The sequence below is a fragment of the Lagopus leucura genome, unplaced genomic scaffold (genome assembly GCF_019238085.1).
Source record: "Lagopus leucura isolate 7727_CA_CO unplaced genomic scaffold, USGS_WTPT01 Super-Scaffold_100017, whole genome shotgun sequence".
Classification (NCBI taxonomy): Eukaryota; Metazoa; Chordata; class Aves; order Galliformes; family Phasianidae; genus Lagopus; species Lagopus leucura.
The window spans coordinates 6,269,830-6,285,304 of NW_024962271.1; the positions used below are offsets into that span (position 1 = coordinate 6,269,830).

The window sequence follows — 15,475 nt, forward strand, 5'->3', positions numbered from 1 at the left end:
CCCCCGCGCCCCGCCCGCCATTCGGGGCCCGTCAGGATTTTGGATGATTTTTTTTGTTCCCCAGAAAAAAAAAAAAAAAAAAAACACAACAAAACGTGACAGCCAACGAGTTCAGTGTGCGGGTTCTGCCCAACGGCCCGCCCCGTGGCGCACCAGCGCTGTGGACGGAGCGCTGCAGCACCGCTCGGCGGCAACGAACGGATATGGTCACCCTACAGCTGGAAAGTGGCTGACGTCTGTGACATCCCGCTGTAAATATAGGTGTTGTTAAAAATCACAAACTGCCCCGTGATGACCTTAATGATCTCCTGAGCAGCAGCTCCTATTAAAAAAAAAAAAAAAAAAAAAAAAAAAAAAAAAAAAAAGGTCACATAGTTACAAGGTCACTTGAAGCCCCACAAAGACAAGATTTGCACCCTGCACACTGACCCCAGCTCTGAGAGCTCTGACAGCCTCAGCTCTGCTGTACACGTGTCTCCAGGCACGGATCTACACAGCAGCCATGTACAGGCATAAACAAGCACACACACACAAAACACACACAAGTTGTGATCGCCGAAGGACTGACATTGGAAACTCCTAGTTTTAGAGTTCCACTCAAATATGTCAATTCAACAGTTACAGTGTAAAAATAAAGGGTCACTTCACTATCAAGTTCATGCTCCACTGTAGGAAGAACGAATTTTGTGATTTCTTCAGAAAATAAGTATCTTTACATACTTCCCTAAAGCACCACACACCCACTTCTGCTTCATCAGAAGTTCCGAATCTACACTGCATTTAAAATAACCACTTCTGGTACTGCATCACATCAATCAGAAGATCACTCAGAAGCGATGTATGACTCAAAACATTTTGTTTAGATAATTCAATCTGCAGGTATTAAGGTGAATGGTAACGGTTATTTATATTTAACCAGTACTTAACACAGAACTAACTCTGTACACATTTTCCTCTAAAATTGCATAATTAATTTGGTATTACTATGAATATCAGATTTTAAAATTATTTTAAGTAATCCCTTAAAAAAAGCCTTTTCCAGTCAATTAAAAAAAAAAACACCTTCTTATTAATAAACTGTAATCAATCCATCTGGATTGTTTTTAGTTTACTTGGTTTCTTTTACTGACTCTAACTCATTGCCAGCAGGAGTCACAACTAAAGAACAAAGGACTTTGTCTACAGTCCATGATACCAGTATTAGCTCTGACAAGCCCAAGGCTTAAACAGATTCCGAAGGAAAGGAAGGAGGTACAGCTGCAGTTTGCTTTGTTATCTAGGGGGCCTTAGAAACACAACAGCATTCTTACCTCCCATGAAGGCAGCAATAGCATGTGGTTCAGCAGCTCCGTAGCGACAACTGGACAGCAAAGTAACAGTTAGTATTTTCAGGTCAGTTTTACAAGGTGGCTCTTACGGCATTATACTTACAACTCATGAACATAGTCATCTTTCACCACTACAGACAAACCGTGCTCTTGTAAGAAACTAGTAAGACATGACTTCAGTTTTCCAATATCATCTTCTACCTGATAGTTGTAGACACCTGGAAAATAAATTCACCATTCCATCATAGAACTATAATACTATATTCAAAATTATTGGGGTTAAAACACAGCTTAACTAGAGATTTTTCAGAAAAAGAAAAGAAGCCAACTAATATTAGCAATAGTAGACTAGCATTTAATCATTCTATTGGTGCTCCTCTTCATAATAACAAATTGCTGTGAAGCTAAATTAATTCATAAACCACTTCAGTTGTATCAATTTAGATAAATCCCTTAAATTTCCCCCCCAAAAAAACATAATTTGTGCATTATTAAAGTTGCGTTAACACAAAAACAACAAGTGTCTTACATGGAGTTTTTAACTATTATTGTATTAACTACTGGACTTTTATATTTATAAAAGCACTAACATAGCTTGTATAAACATACCTGGATATCTACCATGCTGCTTATAAAATCTATCAACAGCCCGTAGCATCAAGTACAACACTACTTCACTGTCCGGGTTATCCATGTTAGAAACTGAAAACAGCAAGAGAAGTGGTTAGCTGGTATTATAAAGCAAAAGGCAGGGTCTTAATTACCTGAAATCAAGTATTTCCCTTAGATACATTTTCTGTTGTAAGCAGAAATCTTGAAAATCTTGTCACTGGGAATATAAATGGGTCAGCTGATAGATTTCATGTGACAAAGTCATGCTGTACATATTTGATATAAACTCTGTTCAGTGAAGATATTCATGTTTTAACTGCCAGCTGCTGTGTCAGTTGGGATACTCATAAGCTGTAGTTTCAGGCTCTGCAATGCATGTTTCACAAATAATAATGTCTAATTATAGAACACACAGGTCTTTAACACACAGTTTAGTAACGTAAGCAATAACTGCTTCTTAAATTGCATTAGATACTATCATCTAATTCAAGGAGCTTTTACCAAAATGAGGAATACTGCAAAGCTTACATATGCATTTAGTTTATACACGTGTGTAACTTTTTGTCCAGAAGCCTTAGAGGACTTGCAAGGCCTTCATCTAAACAAGTTTTAATGTAAAAAATTTCCAGTTTTTAATTTATTCAGGTTCCAAAAATATATAATGAATTGTTATAAAGTAACTACATTTCTATTTAATTTATATCTACATATTGAAAACCTAAACTGTGAAAGGCTGAGATAATTACTGCTAAATCTTCGGTCAGGCAAAAGCACCATTCCAGCTCAGTCAGAAATAATTGATACACAGAAAAGAGAATTTTAAAGAAACAGTGTTTTATTTAGGGGGCCTTAGAAACTACGTGCTATCATAAATAAAACTTGAAATAAAGAATAAACCTACAGTGATCTGTAAGGTCATCTTTGAACTTTTCAAAAATTAGAATTAAATCAACATTCTGGAGTTGACAAAACAATTCCAGTGGATGGCAAATTATAAATCTGCATAAAGAAATAGTATGTGTAACACATAATTCACTTTGATCACCAAACCATTCACGTTGAAAAAGCAATTAAAGTATGTGTCAAGAAGGAGTACTTACTAATTTCATCCTTATTAAAAGTGTTTAAACCATATTCTTCAGACAGAGATCTACATCTCACTACACGAAGAAAAGCTGAGTTGCTGCCTAAGCAGAAGGTACAAAAAAAAAAAAAAAAAAAAAAGAGCATTGCTTATTGAATGTGTCAACAATTACTGAATCTATGAATGCATATCTCTGATTTGTTAAAATCAAGGAGTAAAACTAATCACTGTATTGACACTTCTGTTTCTTCTGGTAGCTCAAACTACTAAGTATTAGAGAACATTTACATCTATGATTTACAAGCACTTAAGACCTATTTTTTGCTTATTTAGTTCTGGATTCTAAACATAACTGTTGTGCTAATGTAACAGCCCACAGTGTGTGCATCTCCTTTAAAGCAATTTACCCACCACAGCCATCGGGTTCACGTTGCCCTCTTCCATGCTGAAAACAAACATGGGTTCTCTATTTTCCACTATCTAACATATAGCTGTACTGTTAGAATCTGAATTGAGAATAAGCAGTAAAAAGGTTCTCCTCCAGCATTACTGCAACAAACCAACCCAATGTGCAGTTACTACCCAGAACTCAAAAAGCATAGCAAAAGATCAATCAGTGCAGCATGCTCTTGGTGGCATGCTTACAGGCAAGTTTTCCAGTTGCAAGATGATTCAGGCTGCTGTGTGGTCACACACGCATACTCAACACAGATGACCTGAACTGCCATGAGCAGTACACCTCCCTACTCCTCCCTACATCCCTGTTCTATCTTTACAGACTACAAGAAGTTTACAGAGCTCACACTCTAACATTTGTACTGCACATGAGCAATGAGGTATTTAATCACAGGAAGCAGAGGCAACCTGCTGCCTGACATTTGGACCTGAGAAGTACTGCATCTGTTTTAAAGCCAGTCCTTGTAGACTCACTACTGAAACATGCTAACATATTACCTCCACTGAAGATGAGGGATGCAAATGCTCAGCAAACACTTGGAAAGCTCAAATATTGAGGTAACATTTAGCAACTCCATGATCATCCAAGCATTTCTGAATATTTCATTATTTTCATAATCACTGCAATGGAATCTAAGCATACTCACAAAGTAATTTCAGTTCTCTCTCCGAAATTGATTCGGGCGCCTAGAACAGAGAATATACTTCTCACAGTACACACAGTGGCCAAACACACCATGTTTTCAGAGACATTAACACACTAGTTGTGAAATAACTATTCGCTTTTGTAAAACAAGTTCTTGATCGGTGAATAATGCAGGCATCTGTGTATTTTGGTTTTATTTTATAAGACTAGGCCGAAAGTGATAGATAAAACAAACCACAGATAATAAACATCATTAGAAATCACTTGGGCACTTTCAAAGAATTATATAATTAAGCTCTTATCTGTCTCTTTTGGCTTAGAGTTGTACAGAACAAAAGAAAAATATTTATGTCCTGTTAGAAATGCCATATATTTGTAGTTACCTTTCCTAGGGACTGTAACAATTTAGCAGCATGGCTACCCACAGCAGCAATATCCCTCTTTGCTTTTTCACGGTACCTGTCAATAATAAAATTGTCTCAATAATAACAGCACAAAACTATGATCTTAGACCTTACAGTGAAGACCATTTCTTTTTGGTTTATATCACAAAGACAAGACAAGGCACCACAAATACAAGTGAGCTACCTAAAGGCCATGCATGTACTTATTACCTCTCTGTACAACTGCTTGTCAGAGCTGAGCTGTTGATGTACACACTACATGCATAACCAATCTAGAAACGTATCAGTGCAAAAAGCATTCTTATTCCAATTGTTTGTAATGCTATTAAATTTTAGAAGAGCAGCTGCAGATAGGAGTAAACAGACCAAGTCTGCAGGCTTTCTCATCCCCTTCTCACCTGTGACGCACTGTTTTTTGTTTGTTTCTTGAATACAGATCTGAACTAATGGAGATGAAATAGACATGACTTGTTATTAAAATGATACAACCACAAAACAAAGGATACTTACACATTTTGTAATTTGATAAATTTACTGGAGTCTGCTATCATATCAGGAATTGTGCCCCTGACAGGTAAGCATCCTTGCCCCTCATTTGCCACAAATTCCTTTACAGCTCGAACCAGAATCCAGAAGGAAGGGGACTACAAATGCACAAGAAAGTTACCTACATTTTAAGCATTATTTATAGTGTTTTTTCTGCATTTATGTACCAAACCTTTAATTACTCATTACCTGTTCTGTGAGATTTATGCAGCAATCATCATTGAAAATCTCTTCAATACACTTTGGAATCTGTAAAAAAACATGTGAATTTGTATTTACTTGATTTACCCTCTTGAATCACCTCAATATTCATCACATAGGTGATCCAACTCCAATGAGCTCAGAATTTGTTTAGTCAGAAATCCTTTGCAAACCTCCACTTCTTTTTGGAAAAAATACTGTAGCCAGCAGCTTTGATACAGCACAAACTTCAAGGAACACTTTCTGAATCCTAACACCACACTCAAATCAAAGATCATCCCCACCAGCAACTGCTAATTCTGTATAATTAGCAGTCTGCCTTTTGGATTCTCCTTTGCAGATTAAAGCTGTAGAAGTTTGAGTGGAACACAACAATGAGCTCTGGTTGTTGTCTTATTCCTTCAAGTCATCAGGAGGGCAGCTTCCCTCCAAGAACAAGCAAGTTAAGAGTTTGCATAAGCTACAGTCACTTAGTCCAGGTCTATTCTACTGTACATCATTTCAATTTTACAATTGTACTCATCCTCTTTTACCTATATATCCATGTTGCACATGGAACCTCTGTGCTAAAGTGAATGTTCTGAAAAAGTAAGGCATTTCATACTACTTCAAATTTAGTGTACATTTACTTCACCTTTGTAGTATTTAATGCTGCGTTCACATTTTTTATAGCTTCTTCAAAGTTTTCCTCATCTTCTGGAGTCCCACTTTCATTCTTTAAGATACCTTATTGAAGAAAAAAACCACACATCACAACATCCCAAATAACATCATTTCTGTCTCACCAACAGAGCAGATTGGTATTGTATGTATCATACATAAAAACCTCAGTAGCAGAAAATGAAATTATCCATCAAAACATAATGACAGAACTAACAACATATACATGTGCTGATGTTAAACAGAAGTTATTTACCACAAGAACAACAATTATTTCTGTGAGAAAAATAATTAAGTTAATAATCTCAAAATTAAGGTAGATGCTGCTTAAAAAGAAATTAAATAAGACATTACACTCTCCCTCTGATCTTGTCTTATTTTTCTGTTGTTTGTTTTTTTTTAAAGGTAAATACTTATGAATCCAGACAACAATTTCAATTAATAAGAGTCCAGTAAAATACTAATTTAATCAATCAGACACTACAGATGAAAGTGACAGAACCATTCTTAGCAACAACTTACACGTAGGTCATGTTTAAGTGAGGAAACACCATTTCCCAACATTTAAGACAATGTATTTCTAGATGTCAAAAACGCCTCATTAATTTTATCATCTGCAAAAGATGTTCGACTGGAACACCTGTGTAAATGAAGCCTGTTCACAGACTGCAGTATATTCAGTAGCTCCATAATCTCTCTTGACCAGTAATTTAGGACTGCAATGCTTACCAACAATTTGGACAGCCAACCAACAAAGTGCTTTCAGTCAGTAGCAAAATCAATGTCAAAAGCCACTTTCTTCTTCACATTTGCAATGTTAATATCAACATTTTCAGCAGGATTTTCTCAGTGCCTTTCCTCTCACCCAAATAAAAAAAGTGTTTACTCTTATCTTAAACAGCAAAAAACACTGTTAAACTGTATTTGTAAGCAAATCAAGGTATCTTAAGATTCATCTGTTTGAAGCAAACAGGTTGCAAAAAGATCACACTGTACAGACCAGCAGACTTCCATAAATTAACCTTGAGAGAACTTGCACATTTCTACAGTACAGAAAATCAACTCCTAGGATATTACCTTGCCGGATCAGCTGTCTGAAGGCTTCTTTCTCTTTGTAACTTTTAGGCAACTGATCACTTTTCTAAATTTAAAAGCAAGACATTTGTATTAAAGATACTTACTAATATCTTCATTGCATACAGACTGCTAAATTCCACAAGTCTGACCAAGTTCACATACACTTATTTGTATTTTAATTAGTAATATTTTTATTATTCCATCTTGCTACATACTACCAAAACAATAAGCTAGTTTAGAACAGACAACTCTGTAGAAGTGGAAATACATAAAAGCTATAGAAATAGGCTAATAACTTGTCCAGTTTTGCATTATACCTCGTTGAACCATTTTGTTAGATACTTGGCAACAATCACAATCCATGGAGTGTGGCTGTGGTCCTGTAATTGAAAAACATAGAAACTACTGTCAAGTTAGAAGACACAAATCACAAACTTACTTAAAATGTAAACTTTAATATCCACTACTTTAACTTTAAATATGCCATGTTTCACATTTTCATTCTGGAATAACATTTCCTAAACACTGTAACACAAACTATTCTTCCTTTGTCTTAAGAAAGTGTGGCTGAGCTAAGTGAAACTTTTCTGAAGTGGAACTTCTACATGCACAAATAGCCACACTGCAAAGCTCTGCAGCAGAAAGGAAGTCATAATCTGTCTTCTAACAAACTGCCCATGAATGCTCTTTATTTCCTAAGATCTGCTCCTTGCTAGAGATTTAAATACAGGCAGTAACATTTGGGCCACGCGATAAAAGCAGTGCCTTGTGACTGATTTACTGTCACCGCTATTTAAGTAAGTCTCACCACCAAAAAAAAAATCTGCCAAGAGATATTCTCACAGAATCCCCCTCTGTGTCAGCATGTCTTATGGAACACACTGCAAACCACATACCAACCTTTTTGTCCATCTGATCCAAGTCATAAGACTGAATGTGCTCTGTCAGTTCTGGAAAAGGCTTGTCCAGCCTCAGATCTTCTAATGCATTGTCAGGATGAGATTCAACAACTGTAAAAGAAGTTACACGATGTATTTCATTGTTTTATGCCCGACCTTCAACACAAACCTATACATCAAATGCAGCGCATCACCTGCTGGTTAGCTGCTTGATTCTCAAAGTGTTTTGTGTACATTAATTTTAATGTAATTGAAACCTATCTATTGCAGTTCATAGTTCCGATGAATTTTTCCATAGTGTATTGGTAAGGAATTGCAAACCATGTGAAACTTAAAGAAACGCTGAATATCTCACAAGTTTTTGACCTTACGTATGAAAAACAATCTCAAAAAACCCCCAATTCTCTAACCTGGATGTTCTTTGATGATGACTCTCATATAACCAACCAGTCCATAAGTCCTACAGATCAGCAAAGGAATGTTAAAATTCCAGAGGAGTTCAGCTAAGCGTAGCACTGTACTGTAAGGAAAAAGACAATTTGTTTTTCAGATACACCAGAGAACAACAGTTAACTATGAAGTCAACTCTTGCACAACCTACATACGTCAAAAGCTTTCTATGAGAATTCCACCATCATGATTCTAACACACGTAATTCATTCCCTTACAGAAAGGGATTTCACGCAGGAATTTATCATAGCCTGATAATATGCTTATCCATTGTCTTATTTATTTTTAACTCCATTGTCACAAATGCTCTGAAGATTAATTAAGCAAAGAAAGGTCAATGAATAGTGGAAAAGACCTCTCCTACAGACATGCATAACTTCTACCGCTTTCTGGTAAGCAAGAGGGGTGGGAGGGCTGAGTATTAACAACTTTAGATGATTCTTTACCTTTCTGATAGTTGTGTTGCAACCACTAAGTTAAATCGATTAAAGAAGGAAGGATCATTGTCTAGAAGGTTTTCTGGACTCTAAGTAGCAGAAAAAAAAACTGTCACAAAACATGATAAAAATTTCTGGTAATGAAGTATTTTCAACTTTTAATATCAGACATTAAGCAAGCACTACAAAGTGGTGATGAAATTACAAAATAATGCTCAAATACACAGATCTAATTTCAGAAGTGTAAGACCTTCTTCGTAACTCTTTATCGTGAACCTACTTAAACTACACACTGTATAGGCAACAGCTAGTTATTATTTCACAGTCATAATGCTGTAGCATCTAAGAAAAGATTAAATCCACAAATAATTGGGAAGAAAAAGAAAAACAAACCTCTTCCACAAAGTTTCCAGAAACATCACTATTCAATTCTTGCAGAAGCTCAGTAGCACTCTGGGCACGACTCTGTTCCGGAGCAACGAAAACAAGGTTTAGCTGTTAGAAATGCCATTTATGTAGTACATAAGTACTACACTTGCTACATGGTAAAAAGATTTCTTCATAAACTAAGATATTCCAAGCTTTGTTTATCTGGAGAAAAAAAATACACTAGCCATAACAGTATACACTTGTTTGGCACAGTGTCAGTGATATTTCGAAAACAAAACAACTGCAAAGCTATTTATGAACTTCCAGGATTGTTGGAGCATTTTTGGAGTTACTCAAAGCTTTTTTGTACTCTCCTGTTCCGCTGGTTTCAACCCTCCCACCCTCTGCTCTAAGCATTACTCCTTCAACCACAATTCTCTTCCGCCTTAAACTTCCAAAGACATTCTCAACCAGACCTTATTTTCTTCATTCAACCTTTCCAGAACTGAGTTTATCTTCTCACTTATGAAGAACTCAAAAACAAGCACAGGGAATTTTATTATACAGAGTTTTTTAACCTAATATGTATGTTTTGGGAATTACTCAGATCTAGAGTTAGGAGTACTTGCTCAATACATTCGTTCTTCCAATAAACTTAGAGACATTTTTAAACATTAAAAGTTACATCCTTACCTGACCAATGTGGCTTTTTTGAAGAAAGAAACTGAAAAGAAGAAAACACAACACATGAATTTGTATTTCAAAGAAAAATAATATTAAAAGCCCCCTTCTGTACTGCAAAATATGTTGTTGACTCTCACAAACAAAGCTCCCATTGAAGTCTGCTTTTCTCCTCACTGCCTTTGTTTTATTTTCCTTGTGATCAGCTTCTTAAGGAAAACTTTCACTGCCTGGCCACCAATCTGAAAAATAAGACAAGCCAAAGCCCCCCCAGAAGCCAGGATCATGCTGCAGATTCATTTTCACTAGGCTCATTAAAGACTCATTAGTACTTATTTCTTCATGTAACAGAATATCCTTACCCCACAAGCAACCCCCTAGAAAGTCAGCTATGTGTAGCTATCTGCCTGAACTATAAGAGACACAATTAGTAAAGACAGATTATTTTTGGTGGGAATGCTCTGCAGATTCCTTATCCTATCCCCCAGCTGCATATCTTTGGAGCTATGAAACCTAACGAAGGATTATCAGTCATGGTTTCACAACAGCAAGCTAATGAAAATACATTTTGTCAACAAAATTACTATGGCACTGCAGAAGATAACCTCAACCACGCTGAGGTGAAAGCAAATCTTATTCATTTCTCAGCAACAGCTAACAAGTTATTTACAAACATTTCTGTAGTGAGCATACCATTGCCTTTATAAACCCAATGTATGAAGAAAATAGGTATGAAAACAGCAACTAAAGGAAAAAAGTTTAGCAGTAATTATCAAAGTGCTGATCGCGCATTTGTCACAAACACGGGAAGCCATAGAAGACTTGGAGAAAAACACACAGGCTTAACAGTATGAATAATTTCATATAATTTAAAGAGCACAAGGATGGAAAAACTTATGAAATCCCATATGTTCCTCATTTGCATACAAACAGTAACAAACCTACTTATTTCCAACGTCTTCTCCAGAGACCCGATTCCCATCCACAATTGTAAAGGAACCAATACCTTGGTGGGGAAAAAAAAAAGCATGACTAACTAGATATTACATGAACCTACCAGCCACATCACTAAGCTCGCACACAGCTGCTACTTACTCACCAGGTAGCACTAGATTCTTGAGTATTTCAGTTCCTGTGGCCGTTGCGTTTATCACACAAACATGGGCTGACTCTAAAGCTTCTTGTCCATGGTCACCCCACAGTCTATATTGGAATAAAAACATAAACATTCTGCAAGTGTTTCATTTCTGTTGGTAAGGTGAATGCAAAGAAATGAATAAACAAATTAAAAAAAAAAAAAAAAAATCAGCCACCACAAATGAAGGCTGGCATACTGCTTCCCATCAGCCGCGGAGAAGGGCCAACCAGCACCAACTGAAATAAGCCTCCACTTTGAAAACTCACTGTGACAAACCTGAATATCTCTTAAAGAACAAAATCAGTCAGTGGCATTTCATTTTCTCCATCCTTTTCCCTTCATCATACAAACACACACACGTTTTTCTACTGTAACACACTTTTAAGCCATGAGTATGGGTCAAAACACTCCTCAGCAAAAGCTGCTGTTGGAAAGAAATATTAAAACAGAACGCTTTTTTTTCCATAGGTTCCTTTATAGAAAATACACTTCTACAGCCTGAGATGCTGGCAGACACCGGGTTGCACAGCAGCCGCGAAGCAGCTGCGGGGTGGAGGGGCAGCCAACGCCACGGCTTGCCTGGGGCACGTATGCAACCGTTAACACAGATAATGAATGAAGCTTCTTTTATTCGCTTACGTTTAACGTCAGAGCATTAAAAACAAGAGGGAACCAGAACCATAACGCCGGCAGGTGGGACAGCCGCGAACAAACGCAGAGCGGCAGAAACGCCCGTGCTGAAGCTGCGGCCGGGCAGCGCTCGCTCCGGACCGCCGCGCTGATGTCACGGCGCTGCGATCTCACCGCTCGGCAGCGCGCAGCACGCTTGCTGAAGGGACGCGGAACGCATTACGGCTCCCGCTAACGATCTCAAGTTTTAGCAGGCACCTGAAGGTCGGCCCCAACAAACCGCACCGCGGACAGGGGCCGCCGCTCGCTGGGCCCAGCCCCCATTCCGGGCAGCTCTTCCTCACGGCCGCCACGGGGACTCACAGCGGCACGGGGCCGACCCGAGCCCCTCCCGGCAGCCGGCCGGTCCCGCCGCGGCGCTCTCCGCCCCATGGCTGCGGGGAGGCCGCCGCCGGAAGACATGAGGGCGGCCCGAAGCGAAAGGCGAAGCCGGCACCGCAACAAGCGGCCCTCCGCGAGCGGGCTGAGGACCGACTGCGGGTACGGCAGCCCCGGCGGAGTCCCGAAGGCCCGGCCGCGCTACCTCAGCTGCCGGTCGTAGCGCTGCTCCTTGAGGCTGGCTCTGCCCGGCTGCGCCATGGCCGCACGCTCCTCCCGGCGGGCGCTGCGCAGGCGCAGCGGGACCGTGAGGCGGGGCGGCCTGAGGAGCCCGAAGCGCGGCACTATGCTCTCTCAGTCCCATGTAGGCGATGGGGCTGTGAGGCTTTTGTGGCGTCTGGTCCCTCGGGTACCCGCCGTCACACAGTCCCAGGGACGTGTTGTCAAGACAGCTTGCACTGCTGCAGTCATTGCTTATCAATAGGCGGACAGTAAAACCCCAAATCTGCTGTGCTTGTACCTCTATGTACTTCTCTTACAAAATCTTTTCCATGTAAGATCAATCTCAGCACAAGGACAAGACTGACACACCTGCCAACGTTTCTGTCAGTTCCGAGCAGCCCTAGCACCGTCCCTGGCTCCGGCTCCGTCAGCCCACACGGGCCATCACACTGCCCAGCGCTACACTTGGTCTGCTGTTTACCCCTGGCATGCAGCATGCAGCAGTGCAATCGTAACACAGAGCTATAAGCTTTGCAGATGACGTTTTAACACAGCATGGTGCTTCCTCTTTTCTTTTCCCATACGCTGTGCCCCCCCCAAAATTCCTTCTTATCGGGCTCTGTGTTGGCTCTCACAGTAAATCCTTCCTCCTGTTGACACTTGAGGAACTGCTGGAATATTTAGTGGGAACAGTCTGTCTTCCCAAACCAAAAATTGGCTCGTTCTGTACCTGCTGACTGCTATAATTACATGGCCTCCACTGGTCAGGCCATAAATTATAAGAATTACCCTTTCATACTTAGTTCCCTGTTTCTGGCATAAGGCAGCCACATACGTATGGCTTTAAAAGCCAAAGACAAGTTACAGCAAAAATGGTGTGTGGAGGCTGGGGGCTCCCCAGAACCAGGCACCACTTCCTCTTTTCTGCCCCACCTTGGCCAGTATCATCTCAGTATGACACCCATTAGGAAACTGGCAGCATCAGTAATGGCAATATAAGAAGAGAGATGAGCTGTCTGGATAAACCAGATACTCTCAAGAACCTGAGGTGTAGGCAAGCTCTGGAGTGATGAATGTTTTAACGCTTCATCTGCTCCTATCTACTGTATTCCGAAGGCTCTGGGGTGAGCAGCCTGTGTCCAAATTGATTGTATTCCTGTCATATTTTGTTCAAAAGCAATGACGCATATCTACTAAATTAAGAAGGCACATGTCAGGTTGTTCAAATGTGTGTTGCCACCATTAAAGATGCTCAGCAAAGAGAATTGCCAAGTTATGCAAGCAAATGCTCTTGGAGTACCCTTCAGCCATTCACTTTGGAACACAGTGACTTTTCTTCCTTTTATGTTTTCTAAAACAGAGCTCCATCGCTCTACAGTGACACAGTAATATCTACTAAAAGCATTGTCCCCGAGTGACACAATCTTCTTCTGTGAATATTTCCCAATGACACCAGATCTGTGTCATAGAGACAGCTCACCTTAAAAAATCAGTTTCTCAAATCTTCAAAGTTTTATGTGTTCAATTACAATTTGGCAACCTAATTTCCTTGTAGCTTTTTGACAGTAATGGTTAGTACTTACATAGCAATTTCAATAATGGGACCTCAAATTATTTGAAAACAAAAACAAAAACAAAAACAACTATTCTGTATTTGGGAACAGGAAATGCAAAGTGTCAGTAGTTTGGTATGACAATGCAGTGACAGGTTTAGAAGAAGAACCCATGTATTTGTCCTAGGCTGCTGCACTGCTCATCCATCATTGCTTCTCTTTTCAAGAGCAATAAAATGCTAACTGTGAAGGCTGAGGGAAGACAGAATTATTCTTTTGAGACCTCTCGAAACTTTTCACCATGGTGGATGGAATTCTGCCTTCCTATCATTCACTGCTGAGCAGAAAGTTTTGAGGTATAGTCAGAATCTGCAGGAAATCTGTGGAAATCACGGGTACCTCATTTTTAGCTTCTCAATGGAGAAATCTACCCATTAAACATCTACCACTCTCTGCTTCTCAGTTCCTTAAGTTGGATTTAATCAGAATGATGTAATTATCACTGGTACAAACTAGTACTATTGAGACCATAATTTGATTACTACTGCAACTTTGAAAGTGACAAATGATATGCTCAGGGCAGTGAAAATCCACAATTAGAGGCAGTCAGTGTCAACAGGAATTGGGATTAAAGAATAATCTGGTATCTGTACATGCAGCGTATCATCCTAGCCTTAAGGAAAAGTTAATTTTTGCTTCCATTAAGAAAAAAAGAAAAAAAAAAGATGAGGGAAACACATTAAGTACTGCGTATATAAACAAATATATACTAGAGATATGGCTATCTTTATACCTATTATTTCATTCAGTCTGTTTCTATCTTTCATGCACTGTCACTCCTCTTTTCACCTTTTCTAAGTCAGCTCTTTATACCCCACTTAGCAGAGTCCACTTCCTGTCATGTTGTCAGCATGTTTTCTCTTTTCTCATTGTTTTCCCTTTGAAATACACATCTTTACTGCTTTTGAATGTGAAGACATAAAAGGTGAAGTGTTGAGTGGTATCAAACACACATACACGTTAGGCCACTTTGATGCACTGTGCCCTGAGAGCATAATTTGGGCCTCAGTTTTCAAGTACCTCTTGAATGAAGTGCTCCTTGTCTAAAATACAGTTTTCCTCTGGCCTCTGCTTCACTAAGGTGCAAAATTCTTCTTGTGTTTCTTTTCACTGGCAGGTTGATTTCCCCACCACATCTATTTGCTATTTGCCTGACTGACCCTGCCTACATCTGGTTGCTGAATCAGAGCCACACCAGAAGAAGAATGAGAAGCATCATAGTTTTCTCCCAGCTGCTTTGTCCTCGTAAGCAGCCGAGCTTTTAACCCAGCGCCAGGGCAGCAGGATGAGTGCAGGCCATGTACTGCACAGACACACCTGCAGGGTCAGCACCCGCTGCCTGCCTGCTCTGCTCAGGGGCCTCAGCACATCACACAAGTTAAACACAAGTAAATGGAGGAGTGGATCTGAGTAAGTCATTGTAAAACTGCCACATGGATACCTTTATAGCATCCCTTATTGAGTGATTTAGCCCGAACCCGTAAATCTCAGAGGTTTTAAAGCTGACTCTCTCAGAAAGCTCCTGAAAAAGGAAATGTATTGCTATGAGGCAGTACAAGAATAGAAAAAAAAAATGCTTAAAATGCTTTCATTGATTTTTTTCCCATTTTCTTCATTGCATAATAGAAGGATCCCTATCTGTGT

General features: G+C 39.4%; 1 protein-coding gene across 1 annotated transcript; it reads right to left on the reverse strand.

Annotated features, from left to right (window-relative positions):
- Positions 1 to 56: 56 nt before the first annotated feature.
- NAE1 (NEDD8 activating enzyme E1 subunit 1) lies at positions 57 to 12,280 on the reverse strand. The gene is made up of 20 exons (XM_042877224.1): positions 12,202 to 12,280; positions 10,950 to 11,053; positions 10,796 to 10,856; positions 9,863 to 9,893; positions 9,194 to 9,265; positions 8,810 to 8,889; positions 8,324 to 8,433; positions 7,915 to 8,024; positions 7,332 to 7,394; positions 7,015 to 7,078; positions 5,912 to 6,003; positions 5,266 to 5,325; positions 5,041 to 5,174; positions 4,510 to 4,585; positions 4,128 to 4,167; positions 3,041 to 3,127; positions 1,938 to 2,030; positions 1,432 to 1,546; positions 1,311 to 1,360; positions 57 to 322 (listed from the first exon to the last, which is right to left on the reverse strand). Exons 1-20 carry the CDS (start codon positions 12,255 to 12,257, stop codon positions 213 to 215), a joined length of 1,608 nt encoding a protein of 535 aa, XP_042733158.1. The 5' UTR covers positions 12,258 to 12,280; the 3' UTR covers positions 57 to 212.
- Between the last annotated feature and the right edge of the window lie 3,195 nt (positions 12,281 to 15,475).